The sequence below is a fragment of the Eptatretus burgeri genome, chromosome 16 (assembly GCF_056783735.1).
Source record: "Eptatretus burgeri isolate ZD-2024b chromosome 16, Ebu_testis_v1, whole genome shotgun sequence".
NCBI classification, from domain to species: Eukaryota; Metazoa; Chordata; class Myxini; order Myxiniformes; family Myxinidae; genus Eptatretus; species Eptatretus burgeri.
This window is the reverse complement of record NC_140976.1, coordinates 45,426,803-45,439,867: the sequence shown is the minus strand read 5'-3', so window position 1 is coordinate 45,439,867 and position 13,065 is coordinate 45,426,803. Positions and strand designations below refer to the sequence as shown.

Genomic DNA, 13,065 nt, shown 5'->3' with positions numbered 1-13,065 from the left:
ATTCGGACCTGAACTAAAATCGAATCGGCTTGTTCTTGTCACCGAACCAACTCATCAACCAGGTTTCGTCCGAAAACGATCATAACTTTTTGAGATATCGCGTTACATATTGTTTTATATCGATCTCTCAATGGTGAAGAATCACTTAAAAAAATTATCGGATGCGGATCTGGATTCGGATCTTCACCAAAATCTCACAACTTCTTTCTTGCTAAACACCCAACCTGCCCACCAAGTTTTGTCCGAATCCATCCACAACTTTTGAAATGTTCTGTTCACAAACAAACAAACAAACAAACAAACAAACGGAGAGATAGATGGATAGGGGTGAAAACATCACCTCCATCCACCTTCGGTGGTGAAGGTAATATTTTCAAACAGGAAGCTTCCTATTTTAAGGACTTCATAAATGACACAAACAACATGCACGGACAACTAATTAAACGTGTTAAATCAGGTGGTGTAAAGGACGGTGTATCCTAAATCGGTGTATTGGTGTATCCCAAAAATGCGGTAAACTTCCGGTTCAATTGTTTGGGTTTTCTTTTCTGCAGAGTTTAAAACTTTTTCTTTTATTCCAGTTAAATTAACACTTTAGAACACGAATCGGCTTGTTGGCACTTCCAAAAACATTCACTTTTCACAGCACGAGTTTGGCTCTGAAGTTGGCAATATTGTACGCCATCTCGACCAATCAAATTTGCTGCTCGCGCTCTCCCGGTGGAAGAACATCGACATTCATGCAAATGGCGGTGCCCAGCGATGAGCTCACTTTGCCAAAAAAAAAAGATGTCGGTTTCGTCATTAGTGCATCTTTTGTTCCAAAAGATAGTTCGAAAATCATCAGTTTCTCCGAGTAGGGTTGACATAAGGTTTGTGGCTGCGCAAATGCATGGATAAACCTTGATGGCGACAAAATATACGCATCTCAGCAGAGCAACGTTCCGTTTTGACCCATCGGTTTCACGCCTGCTATTCAAAGTTCACGAACAAAACTAATATAGATCGCGCTCGGAAAAGCAAAGCAGGTAATTGAAAGGAGAGCAGATGGTGAGATGCCCAGGCCCAAGCAGTCAAGCATCTTTTGGAGACAGCCACCAGGAAAAGGAGGAGAGCACCGAAGAGGAGGAGGAGAGGAGGGCTGCCAATCAGGCTGCCAGAAGCTCCACACATGTTGGCTTACAAAGGGAAGGAGCAACCCTTACTATGTCCTTTTTCTTCAGACTGTCGGGTAAAGTGTTCTATGGACTCCCTGGCCATCTCACCCCCCCATTCCACACACGTGAAGTGAAAAGTGGGATTAAGCAATTGGTTCACGTCTGTTTGTCTGTCTGTCCACAACCATCAGTTTGTGATTGAGGAAGAACTTGATTTTAATTTGATGTTATATTTTCAACACAAATTGGAACACGAATCAGAAAACGAACCTGTAGTTTAGTAGTAGTTTGGCTGTGAATTTGTCCCGATCGCGCATGCACACAGAGGAGTGAGATAATTAATTTACTTCGTCTACCTGTGTGGCATTCAAACAAAATTGAAAATCATTCCAAACAGGAAACTTACTGTTTTTTAATGACGTCATAAAGGACACATACAACAGGTACGAAGAACTATTGTGACGTGTTAAATAAGGTGGTGTAAAAGATGTCGCATCATCGGTGGTAAACTTGTGTGTAATTTTTTTTTCCCCTACAACCCTTAAAATAATTATTTTATTTAAATTAAATTATACACTTGAACAATTTAGAATACAAATCACCTTTTTGACACTTTCAAAACCCTTCCGTTTCGCAGTACTCGGACAAAATATTGCGGCATTTACGGCATCACGACCAATCAAATTTTCCGCTCGCAAACCCAGCTCATGTTCTTGTTTCTAAGACTGCCACGAAAAATAGGTGTTCCATGAGCTCTCTTGTTTTGAAAGGTATTTTCACTTGATTAACCCACATCATTGAAAGTGACATGTTGGTTTGTAGTTTGATCACCTTGGTCATCCTCAGCCCACCGAACTGAGCCTCATTGGTTCTGAGCACACAACATGCACACAACACGTTTCATATTGCCCGTTGTGGTCGCACAAAAATCGGTTGTTTTTTTATTTATTTTAAAGTTGATGTTCGGTATCCTTCTGGACACAGATCTGTTCAGTCCTCCATGTCCAGAGCCTGATGGAGCGGGACATTTTCCCCAAAGTGTGCATGCCCAGGGGGTGGAAGCTCTACACTGGAACTTGAACTGCATTGTGCCAATTCGGGGCCAGTCTTTATTGGAACTACGGATCTACCCCTACTACAGCTACTGGGAAGCTATTCCACAAATTTATAATTCTCAGCATACATTCTTACTGGCAATCAGCTTTAGTGGTTTCAATGTGTTCTCCCTCTGGTTATGGAATCATTGCCCTTGCCCTGTAGATAAGGCACGAATTCATTGTCATATTTTGAGCATCTAATTTTAAGTGTTTCCTTATCAGTGAGGCCTATCAGGGATGGGACACATCTTGTAGCTATCCTTTGTACATACAGTATTCCAAGACCTCAATATCATTTAACTTCTGTGGATGTACATCTGAAATTCATTGTAAAAAGTCTGCAGGGAAGGGCCAGTCTCCACCAAATTTTACATACGTGTTGATAGTACACAGGGTAACCCCCTCCCCCTCCCCAGGGTAGCCCACAGCACGAGGGAGGGTGAGACGACTGAGGGTGAGACGACTTGCCAATGCTTCCAAAGGAGATCTCCTGAAACATGTTTCTAATATCCCAAATAAGGCCAGATGAAGATTTTGTAGTTTTACGGACTCATCCTGATCAAGGTACATTAATTTGTCCTTCTGTCCCAGCCAGCCTTTTTGGTTGAGTTGGATTTATGTTTAATCGTTGTCTTCTTCTTCTTCTTCTTCTTCTTCCACCATTATCCCACCTTTCTTGTGGGGTCAGCCAGAGGAATCTTGAATCTTGACCCAAATCTTCACACACCAGCTGGCCAGACCTGATGTTCAACTAGTTAGGGGAGGAATTTGCTCAGGGTACCAGTGATAATGCACATCCTCTTCACACAGGACACCGTGGGATCTTCAACGTTCACCAACAAATGTTGACAGACGGGACGTCCAGCTTAATGTTCATCCGAGAGACTGCACATACATCGTTGAATAACCCTGCCTGTGCAACATTGGGATGACAGTTTATAGCTGGGTCAGGATTTGAACCCAGGCTAGACAGCTTAGAGGTCAGTATGTATACCTCCAGGCCATCTTGTCAGTCCAAACTGGATACATGTTTAAAATGATTATAAACTATGGATGGTAACAAGGTCCTTCATTGACAATTAACATGCTCTAGAAGTCTCGGGTGGAAGAAGTGTCCCTTTTCTTATTGGTAAGAGGTGGCCACTTTGGCTTCATTTCTAACATTTAGAACTTTACATATTCTTCTGGATGGAAGTTCAGCAGCTGCTGACTGGACCGAACTTGTAACTTCTCTCGGTCTTCTTGAACTTTTCACGAGTCCTCTGTTATTCATCTGCAAATCTGCAAACAACGGGTCATCTCGAGCAAATCATTCACGTGAATCACAAAGAGGATATGTACACTCGTCTCTCGGTTTAACTAGCTTTGATCAATATCTTCTGTAGTCATTTGCCGTGGTGTAAGTGGTTGTTAACTTTATATTTTGGGAACTCAGCGAGTCATTTCTGCATAATCGAGATTGCTTGTGACGTCATCGTCAGTAATCCAATGAGCGAGGAAAGGGGCGTGGTTTATTGTGATTGACAGGCGTTCACGCAATGCGATTCACTGAGAGGCGTATCATCGTCGTTGACAGGGACGGAGTGGGGACAGTCATTACCCTTGAAAATGGGCGTGGTTTGTTGTGATTGACAGGTCCCGTTAGGATGACATCACCACCACCGGAAGTGCTCGTGGTTGGTTTTCATGCCGCTCCGAGTTTTCCTTCGTCTTCTTGGCTTCGCTGATTACTCTTCTCTGGTTGGTTTTCTGTCTTTTTGTCAGATTCTTTTTCTGTCTTTTTGTCAGATCCTTTTTCTGTTGACGCTTCGCAGCGGCTCTTGGCAGACTTTTGCTCACTGCGCTGCAGGTCGTTCCCCAGAGCCGGTGTCCACCGCAGCCTGCCAGTCCGGATTCGGCCTCTCGATGCTGCGAAAGTTACGCACGGCCGAGGCGAGCACGTGCGCCGACTGCAGCGCACCTGGTACGAAGCGGGCACGGTGGGGATACTTTGCAGGTGGATTGTTAATGAGTAAAGAAGTAAGTCCATCAGGCAGTTTCCATTCAGTCAGTAACTTAGCCATCAAGTCAGCGAGCCAAACACTCGTACCGTCATTCAGCCACCCATCAGTCAGTGCTTTATCCAGTCGGTCAACCCCCGATACAGTCACTCAGCGCTCTATCCAGTCAGTCAACCCCCTATCCAGTCACAGTGCTCTATCCAGTCAGTCAACCTCTGATCCAGTCACTCAGCGCTCTATCCAGTCAGTCAACCCCCTATCCAGTCACTGTCCTCTATCCAGTCACTCAGCGCTCCATCTAGTCAGTCAACCCCCGATCCAGTCACTCAGCGCTCTATCCAGTCAGTCAACCCCCTATCCAGTCACTCAGTGCTCTATCCAGTCACTCAGTGCTTTATCCAGTCAGTCAACCCCCAATACAGTCACTCAGTGCTCTATCCAGTCAGTCAAACCCCTGTCCAGTCACTCAGTGCTTTATCCAGTCAGTCAACCCCCAATCCAGTCACTCAGCGCTCTATCCAGTCAGTCAACCCCCTATCCAGTCACTCAGCTCTCTATCCAGTCAGTCAACCCCCGATCCAGTCACTCAGCACTCTATCCAGTCAGTCAACCCCCTATCCAGTCACTCAGTGCTCTATCCAGTCATCCATGCAGTCACTCAGCCATGGAGTCAGGCAACCAGCTTTCCACTCAACTCATCAGCCAGCATCCTATACAGTCATCCATGCAGTCACTCAGCCATTCAGCCATGGAATCGGGCAACCAGCTAGCCACTCAGATAGTCAGCCAGCACCCTATCCAGTCAGCCAGCACCCTATCCAGTCAGCCACCCATCTATCCAATCAGCCACCCATCTATCTAGTCAGCCAGTGCTCTATTCTGTCAGCCACCCATCTATCCAGTCAGCCAGTGCTCTATTCTGTCAGCTGCCTATCTAGTCAGGCAGTGCTCTATCCAGTCAGTCAACCCCCTATCTAGTCAGCCAGCACCCTATACAGTCAGCCACCCATCTATCCAGTCATCCATGCAGTCACTCAGCCAGGCAACCAGCGAGCCACTCAACTAGTCAGCCAGCACCCTATCCAGTCAGCCAGTGCTCTATTCTGTCAGCTGCCTATCCAGTCAGGCAGTGCTCTATTCAGTCAGCCAGCACTTTCTAGTTATCCAGTCACTCAGCCATCCAGCCACTCATTTATCCAGTCAGTCAGCTGCCTATCGTGCCAGTCAGCCTTCTATCCAGTCATTCAGCCTTTTAGCTCGTAGGACAACCTTTAAACTAATATATCAGTTAGAGGGATGGTGAAACGGATGTTGGTTCTCCAAAGTAGATAATGATAGATGAATCCCTTTATCATATGTTTTACTGTTTAATACCGAACCGTGAGTGATGATTGTTGTTTGGTTTGTGGAACATCACCCAAAGAAAACGATTTGCCTTTGAAGCCGCAGAGGAGGTTTTGTATTTTCCTCATCCTCTGCCACAGTGGACACGTCTCGGTTGTGCTGTCGTCACGTTAATGAGTTGTTCCTTTTCCCACTTAAAGAAGGGTCCTTGTGAAAAGCTTACTGACTGAGCTGTGACTCCTGTGTTTCGTTTAAGGAAACGGGGTGAGCAAACTTTCCTGCAATGGCATTTGCTCTTGGCGCTTTTGTGGTTGGGAGATTAAGGTGTCTTGAGAGGACAGTGATTTGTTTTTTTTATTGAGCATTTATATTAGTTGGTGCTTTCAGTTTTTGATATGCATTCTACAGCCCAAAAAATTACTTCGCAAAAAACTAGGGCTGGTATCCTTTACATATTCAAGACTTGTGGAAGTGGTGGAGCACAGAACCGAGCAGCTGGAGCACAGAACCGAGCATGTGGTGCACAGAACCGAGCAGCTGGAACACAGAACCGAGCAGTGGATAGCCGATGAACTCACCAACAGGGCAGAAGGGTACAAGATAAGAGCGCTGCAGAAGGATAATTGTTTATCACATTGTGTGTGTGTTTGATATATATATATATATATATATATATATATATATATATATATATATATATATATATATATATATATATATATAATTTCTGTTAACGTCTGTACGTAATTTGACGTTTCTCCTCCGAAACTGCTGGATGGATTATCGCCACTTTCGGCATGCAGGTGGTCTGTGGTTTAATGAATAGCATGGGCTATGTGAGATCACGCCAGACGGACAGGTTTGGGAATTTTTGCCGATTTTCTAATCTTTACATTCGTTTACATGGCGACGTGTGACATCACCGCTGAGAGGCGTAATGACGTCATGACATCATCGGTCATTCGCTGACGTCATTACGTCTGTCGTCGACAGACCGTCACCGCTGAGAGGCGTAATGCCACTCCGAGAAAACAGCATCTGCAATGTAAAACCCTCTTCTGCACATGCTGACTACCTCAGAAGGTGAATTAGACACGAAAAATGTAACAAGAAACATTGTATATAAAGAAATTCGATAAATCACATTGTGAACACTGGATATATTGACGTCCTAACGAACCCTCACTTTCGAAACTTCACGCAGAGCGCGGGTTTGGCTAGTATATATATATATATATATATATATATATATATATATATATATATATATATATATATATATATATATATATATATATATATATATATATATATATATATATATAGTTGTGGGCCGGGGGGTCGGTTGAAAAGACCACTCGGTGGGGGAAGCTATGTCGGTTCCCACCAGACTCCCTGGAATTGAAGGCCGTCGAAAAAGGAATATTCCGTGACGCGGCGGGTCGCTTAACTGACCATGGATGCCGATAACTCAACCGCATGACCTCGGGTCCTCCGGTCTATGGGTTAATCGGGTTACCTAATTGATCACGTGGTTTAATTACCGGGGAACACGCCCTCGGTGCGCCTTGTCCGGACCGGATCGGATGCAGCCGAGTGACACTGCCAAGGACGTACCGGCTAAAGGGAATGGATCGATGGGAATAAAGTCCTGGCTAAGCTAGGATTCGGACCATGCTGGATCAATGGAAGAAAACACAAAGACGAGCTGGGGACATTCCTCATGATAATTTATTAATAGTGGGCGAGGAAAGATATGTGGCACAGTGAAGATTTATTGGGGTGTGTTGTGCAGAGATAGAAAGAAGTGTGTGGTGCAACAATAAACAGGCAACTTACAAAAGGGGACACAGAGCAGACTTAACGCAAAAATAATAACAATAACGATCTTCTGCAGTCTTATTTAGGCAGACAGGCACCAGGACACACATACGCACAGACACAGACACAGAAAACCCGATGAAGTGGGAGTTTACAACCAGGAATTGGGCACCGTAAAGGAGGAGCTTGAGTCAAGAAGGGGCAAAGTCCAGAGTGTGAGGGTCGAGTAGTAGGCGGGACCAGGTCGGCTTGTGTGGGCGGAGACGAGGAGGCGGAGACGAGGAGCAGGAGGCGGGTCGTGGCGGTGTCGACGAGGCGAGGCGAGAGAGAGGCGGAGAAACTCAAAAAGCAAGAGGCAAGAGAGAGATGGAGGAACTTCCCTGACCTTTATAGGATTTGCAGCTCGGGGGGGGGGGAGGGAGGGGCCACCCTGAATCGTAACGTCATCACGTGAATAGGGCGCTCCGATTGGCCCCGACCCCTCACATGGCCCGCCAACTTGGGTCGGAAACCGCCTCACTTCGTTTCCGGCAAGGCCATCTCAAACGGCGGCAATATTGCGCTCCGACCCCACGAGATGACATGAATCGCCCACACCGAAATTGGCACGCGAATCATCCTACAAAAACCCCTGGGCGACCGGTTGAGGGTCCCGCATGCCCACTCGGGCGTTCGACCAGCGTCTATCGACGCGCTCATGCCACGTGTGCCAACGTGGCCAGCTCTGTACATTTCCTGGCTCGATCGCAGCTTCGCTGGCCGTAGAGAGGAGAAGACGTTCACCATCCGTGGAGAATCCCCTGCTGCTAGCGAGGACCGAAGGTACATCATCATGGATAAATCTGTGCACGTCTCACGAGCGGTGTACGTGTCTGCTTTCGAGCACATTCCATACAGTGCGCGCGGTTCTGCCATTACGCACATGGCCAGCGTTTACATTCACATGACTCCGCTAGCGTGTGTGCGGGGCGAACACCAATATGTGTCAGATATTGAGGTTAAAAAGGAACAAGCCGCTTCTACTCGCACACTCGTATCCTGCCAAACATGGCGTGGAGGAGTCTTTGTTGGCCTCCGTACACGCTTCATGCAGCGTGGGCGTCATGCTGGCTGTGTTTTCCATGCCGTGAAAAACACCATTCGTGCAGCCTCTTAAGAGGTATTTATTCGCATGCCTTTTTAATGCAATTGGCAATTCTCCCCAGACCATCGGAAGCTCGAGTCGATAATCCCGCACCAACAAGCACTCCACATGACTCTGTGCTGCAGTTTCCCCACCGCGGTGCCGTACACGCTGGCCTCCACGAGGCCCCACCTTACAACGAAGGCGCACGTGGCTGATTTACCTCAGGAATAATCAGAAAAGAAGAAGAGTAGGGATGAAATGAAGGAGAAAATGATTTAAGCAACCCTAGCTATTAGATCATCGCAACGCATTCCCTTGTTGTCCCGCTAAACAAAAGGAAGGGGACTATCTACACGTTTAATAATGGAATAACTGTCTTGGGACACATATCTGTTGGATGCATGCAGTTCCGAGAACCGCAACAATATATATATATATACAATATACAAATTGTTTTTGTATGAATACTTGATGGTTGCATGCTGAGAAAGCAAAGCACCAATTTCCTACCTTTTTAGTGATTGAGTGATGGTTGTACCAGCGAGGGTGGTTGGCGACGGTTGTACCAAGGTGGTTGACAGTTTGCAATCCATATACACAAAAGCCGACACACTGTCCTGGGGACAACAAGGAACTTTGATTCAGGAGGGAGCCCATTCGGCTCCTCATGACTGTGCTGATACTATTTAACGTGCTGGGAGCTAAAGTATGGTATTTCCTGATGCATCAATACCCTGAAATTGCTGATATTTGAAAGTGCTTACCTGGTTGATGATATCATCTTGAAATGAGTTTTTAAAATTTGTAAACACGGTTGTTTTGTGTAAGCAAGTTTCCTTACTGGAATTACAATAGATACTTGTTGGAGTTCTCAATGTGGAATCTGGAATGTTAGTTTTTTTTTTGTTTTTTTTTTAATCCCATGTTATACATTAAGATATTTATCACAAGTTCCTCCTTGATCCATGGCCCGCCATTATTGGAGAAAATAAATGACATCAAGTGGACAAATTATTGTTCTTCCTGTAAGAATCAAAAGTTGGTTAAATGTTTTTTTTTTTAAGTTTCGTTGATTATTTATATCGCTTGAATGAATGAATGGTTTATTTGAAATTACACTTGGTAGCTATAAGGATGAATTGCGTCCACTTACAGAATCGAGGGAATACAGATTTCATCTAAATGCAGGTTATCTCATGGATTTCATCAATTTTCATAGATTCTTTCTCACCACGTCACACATCATCACAAAACCTCGTCGGTATAATTAACAATGTATTACAATCTGCTCACGACATCGACTTCCATCTTGTATCTTATTCCATCTGATTTACTTCCATCTTCGATGCAGTCCAAAGTAGATTTTTGTGAAAACGTTCACCATGCTGCATGACATCACGATATTCCCCGTGGACGGTGCTTCAAGCCCAACTGTCACAGATTGTTGTTTTTCAGTGATCCTCATGCCCTATCAAATGTCATTTCATTCCATCACACATCCTTGACTGATGTGTCTGCTAGTTTTAATAAAACAGGACTCTGAAAAATTCCATTGTCTCTATTATGTGGGTATTTGGGGAGTGACTTTTTAATTATGATGCGTTGTAGTTTGTTGAAATGGTTGGATCTAATTTCCTCCTTTACAAAGTGGAAATCGATCCGGATTTCTTATTATGACTCGTATAAAAGCCCGTCAAAAATGACGGATTAGAATTATTTTATTTGCAATGGTCAAGTTGACTGGCGGATATGTTTTGCAGCAAGAAGCATTATTTTAAAACCCTACATGTTCAAATATGCCTGGTGTTGGCTTAATGGTTAGGGGTGGTGGGCTTGGGATCCTAGGATCCTGAGTTCAAATCCCACTTGCTGTTGAATAAATACCAGGTGGGGTTGACTCTGCCTGTCATCCTTCCGAAGTTGGCAAAATGAGTGCCAGCTTGCTGGTATCCTGTGTCGGAGTGGCAATCTGTCCAGGATTGTGTCCAATAGCCAAGGAGACTGCGTAGGCAGCACCAATGCTCTGCACAGAGTATGGTCACAATGGATGGATGGATGGATGTACAAATGTTATCATATTTTCTTTATCTTCTGGGACGTTTCATTTTGATTCAGCAGTAGAGCCTCGTGAGCGTGCCAGTCTGAAACCTCGGCCTAGTGTCAGGTGTACTTGTATCTTCTTTACTTATTGGACATCCTGTGGATGTAAATGAACATTCGTTTTACTTTGAGTGCATCACACATCACGTGCAGTGAATTTCACCTCCCTACCCATTGTATTTGTTGTTATTTAAAAAAAAAAACCTTTCTGTACACCACCATTGAGGCTTGCTTTGCAAGTCATCTACATTTCCAATAGAAGAAACATAATTACTCATTTATGAAAAATGTTTTTCGAGTTTTTTTTTTTTTTTAATCCTGAAAAATGGACCGTAGTGAACACACAGTCCTGTTAAAAGATTGGCCCTTAAAGCCCTACTCAAATCGTCCTTATGAAGTGGGACAGACAAATGTACACTGTGTTTTATATAGGTAGATTAATATTACAAGCAGAGTACCTTCCCTGTGGGTGATCATGTTCCAAGCATGCAACATGTTCTTCTGACACGTCCCTCTATCTGGGCGGTGTATAGGCAATAGACCACTGACATGGAAATAAAAATAATCAGTGTTATGTACATGAAGCAAAAACATGCATACGGCTTATGTGCATATATATATATTGTTGCGGTCTTCGCGCCCGCCGGCGTGCGAACGGCCACGTAACTCGAATCGCGGCACGTCGCCCACCGGACGGACAATCCAGTCGTGACCCTCTCGGACTAACGCCGGGAACCAGTCACGGGTGGACCTTTCGGTCTCACCGCGATCGAGCCAATCAGCCCCCGCGTGGGATAGGGTTGCTCGCCAAATTCGAACTACCTAAGTACCCACGCGGAGGGTAGACCGGGCGATCGCACCTCGCCGCAGGTCGACTTCGGACACGGGCCACTTAAGCGACCCGTTCCGTACTATCAGAATAACCGAGCGGTGTTATCGTCGACCTCGACGGTTCGATTAATTATCGGGCGTATTCAGCCCACTACCAACCCTTTACGTGAAGCAAGATGGGGATTCAAAGAAAGAAATGACGAAGCGAAGCGGGAGAACAGTTCAACAATAAAGCACATTTATTCGCGACGAACGGAAAGCACACAAATACAATTCCACCAAATGCACACAAAAAAAGAAAACACAATTCCATTTACACAAAAAGCAAACATAAAAGTGAAAACACAGTGCAGAGCTAATACCGACTACCGAGCACACGGCAACACTTATACAATTCTACTTCACAGACGGCGCCGACAACACATACCCAAAACCAAGGAAAAGAAATCCCCCAAGAATGGGGCAGGCCTGAGGCCGAGACCGGGTCGGGCCTACCCGTCTGGTGATGAGACGCGGAGCGGCGATGGCCCCGCAACCCGCGGGCCTCGTGGACAGTGCCTGGCAGGGGGTGGGAACGGGGCCCCCTTGGTCGCACTATCTCAGCGCGGGGGAAACAGGAGGGGGTTGCTGATGCTCGGGGTATAGAGGATCTTTATTATCCCTGGTGTGCGTCTCCACCTCGGCCAGGTCGCGCTGCCGGCCTCCCTCGGGCGTGCAGCTCCTGGCACCGACGCGAGCACCCCCTCGTCCGACTCTCTTCAGCTTCTCCAGCCACTGCAGGCTTCGGGCTCCAGACTTCCACACTCTTCTCTCTCTTCTCCGACTCCTTCTCGTTCTCGTTCTCCTTCTCGTTCTGACTGACGAACACCGTCCTTTTATCCCCCCCGTAACTTCGCCTTTGACCCCCTCCCTTTGACCTTTCACCTCGCTCCCCATTGGCCCGAGAAAAAGTGGGCGTGAAGGCTTTTTGATCCACAAATTTGCATATATCGATCGCCCTGGCGGCGGGGCCAGTCGCCCCTCGCTCACCGATTGGACGGCAAAAAGTGGGCGTGTGTCGTTTTTGATCCGTTTTTGAAGCACAAAATCCGTGATTTTGTACACGCTGTTCGACGCGCGTTCTGCATGAGTCCAACACCGGTACCCACAGCGGGGCAAGAACGGTGGCGATGCTACGGTTGCGAGGTGTGACGTGAAGGTCGTGGCGGTTGTGGTGAAGCGGTGGTTGCGGTTGGTGGTTGATGTTGTGGTTGTGATGGTAATCATGGCGGTTGGTCCAAAATAAAGATAGTAAAAGAAAAACGGCTATCCTGAAGAGTCGCAGCACGTATAAATGACATGTATTCCCACTAGACAAGGGGTTCGGGCCTAACTACACATGTACTTACCGAGATACCTCACCTAAGGGACCTGAATGGTGGTTTGCGAATCTGGTAACCACAACAATATATATATATATATATATATATATATATATATGTATGTATATATATATATATATATATATATATATATATGTATGTATGTATATATATATGTATGTATATATATATATATATATATATATATATATATATATATATATATAT

At 45.5% G+C, this 13,065-nt stretch overlaps 1 protein-coding gene across 1 annotated transcript in view; it reads left to right on the top strand.

The window, feature by feature from the left end:
* The first annotated feature begins 3,857 nt into the window (after positions 1-3,857).
* The window catches only part of LOC147011008 (ARF GTPase-activating protein GIT1-like), a 139,192-nt gene continuing 129,984 nt past the window's right edge, over positions 3,858-13,065 (top strand). The window contains exons 1-2 of the mRNA XM_085859084.1: positions 3,858-3,994; positions 4,104-4,217. Of these exons, the coding sequence (XP_085715210.1) occupies positions 4,160-4,217 (58 nt within the window). The 5' untranslated portion in view covers positions 3,858-3,994; positions 4,104-4,159. The remainder of the gene's footprint in view (positions 3,995-4,103; positions 4,218-13,065) is intronic.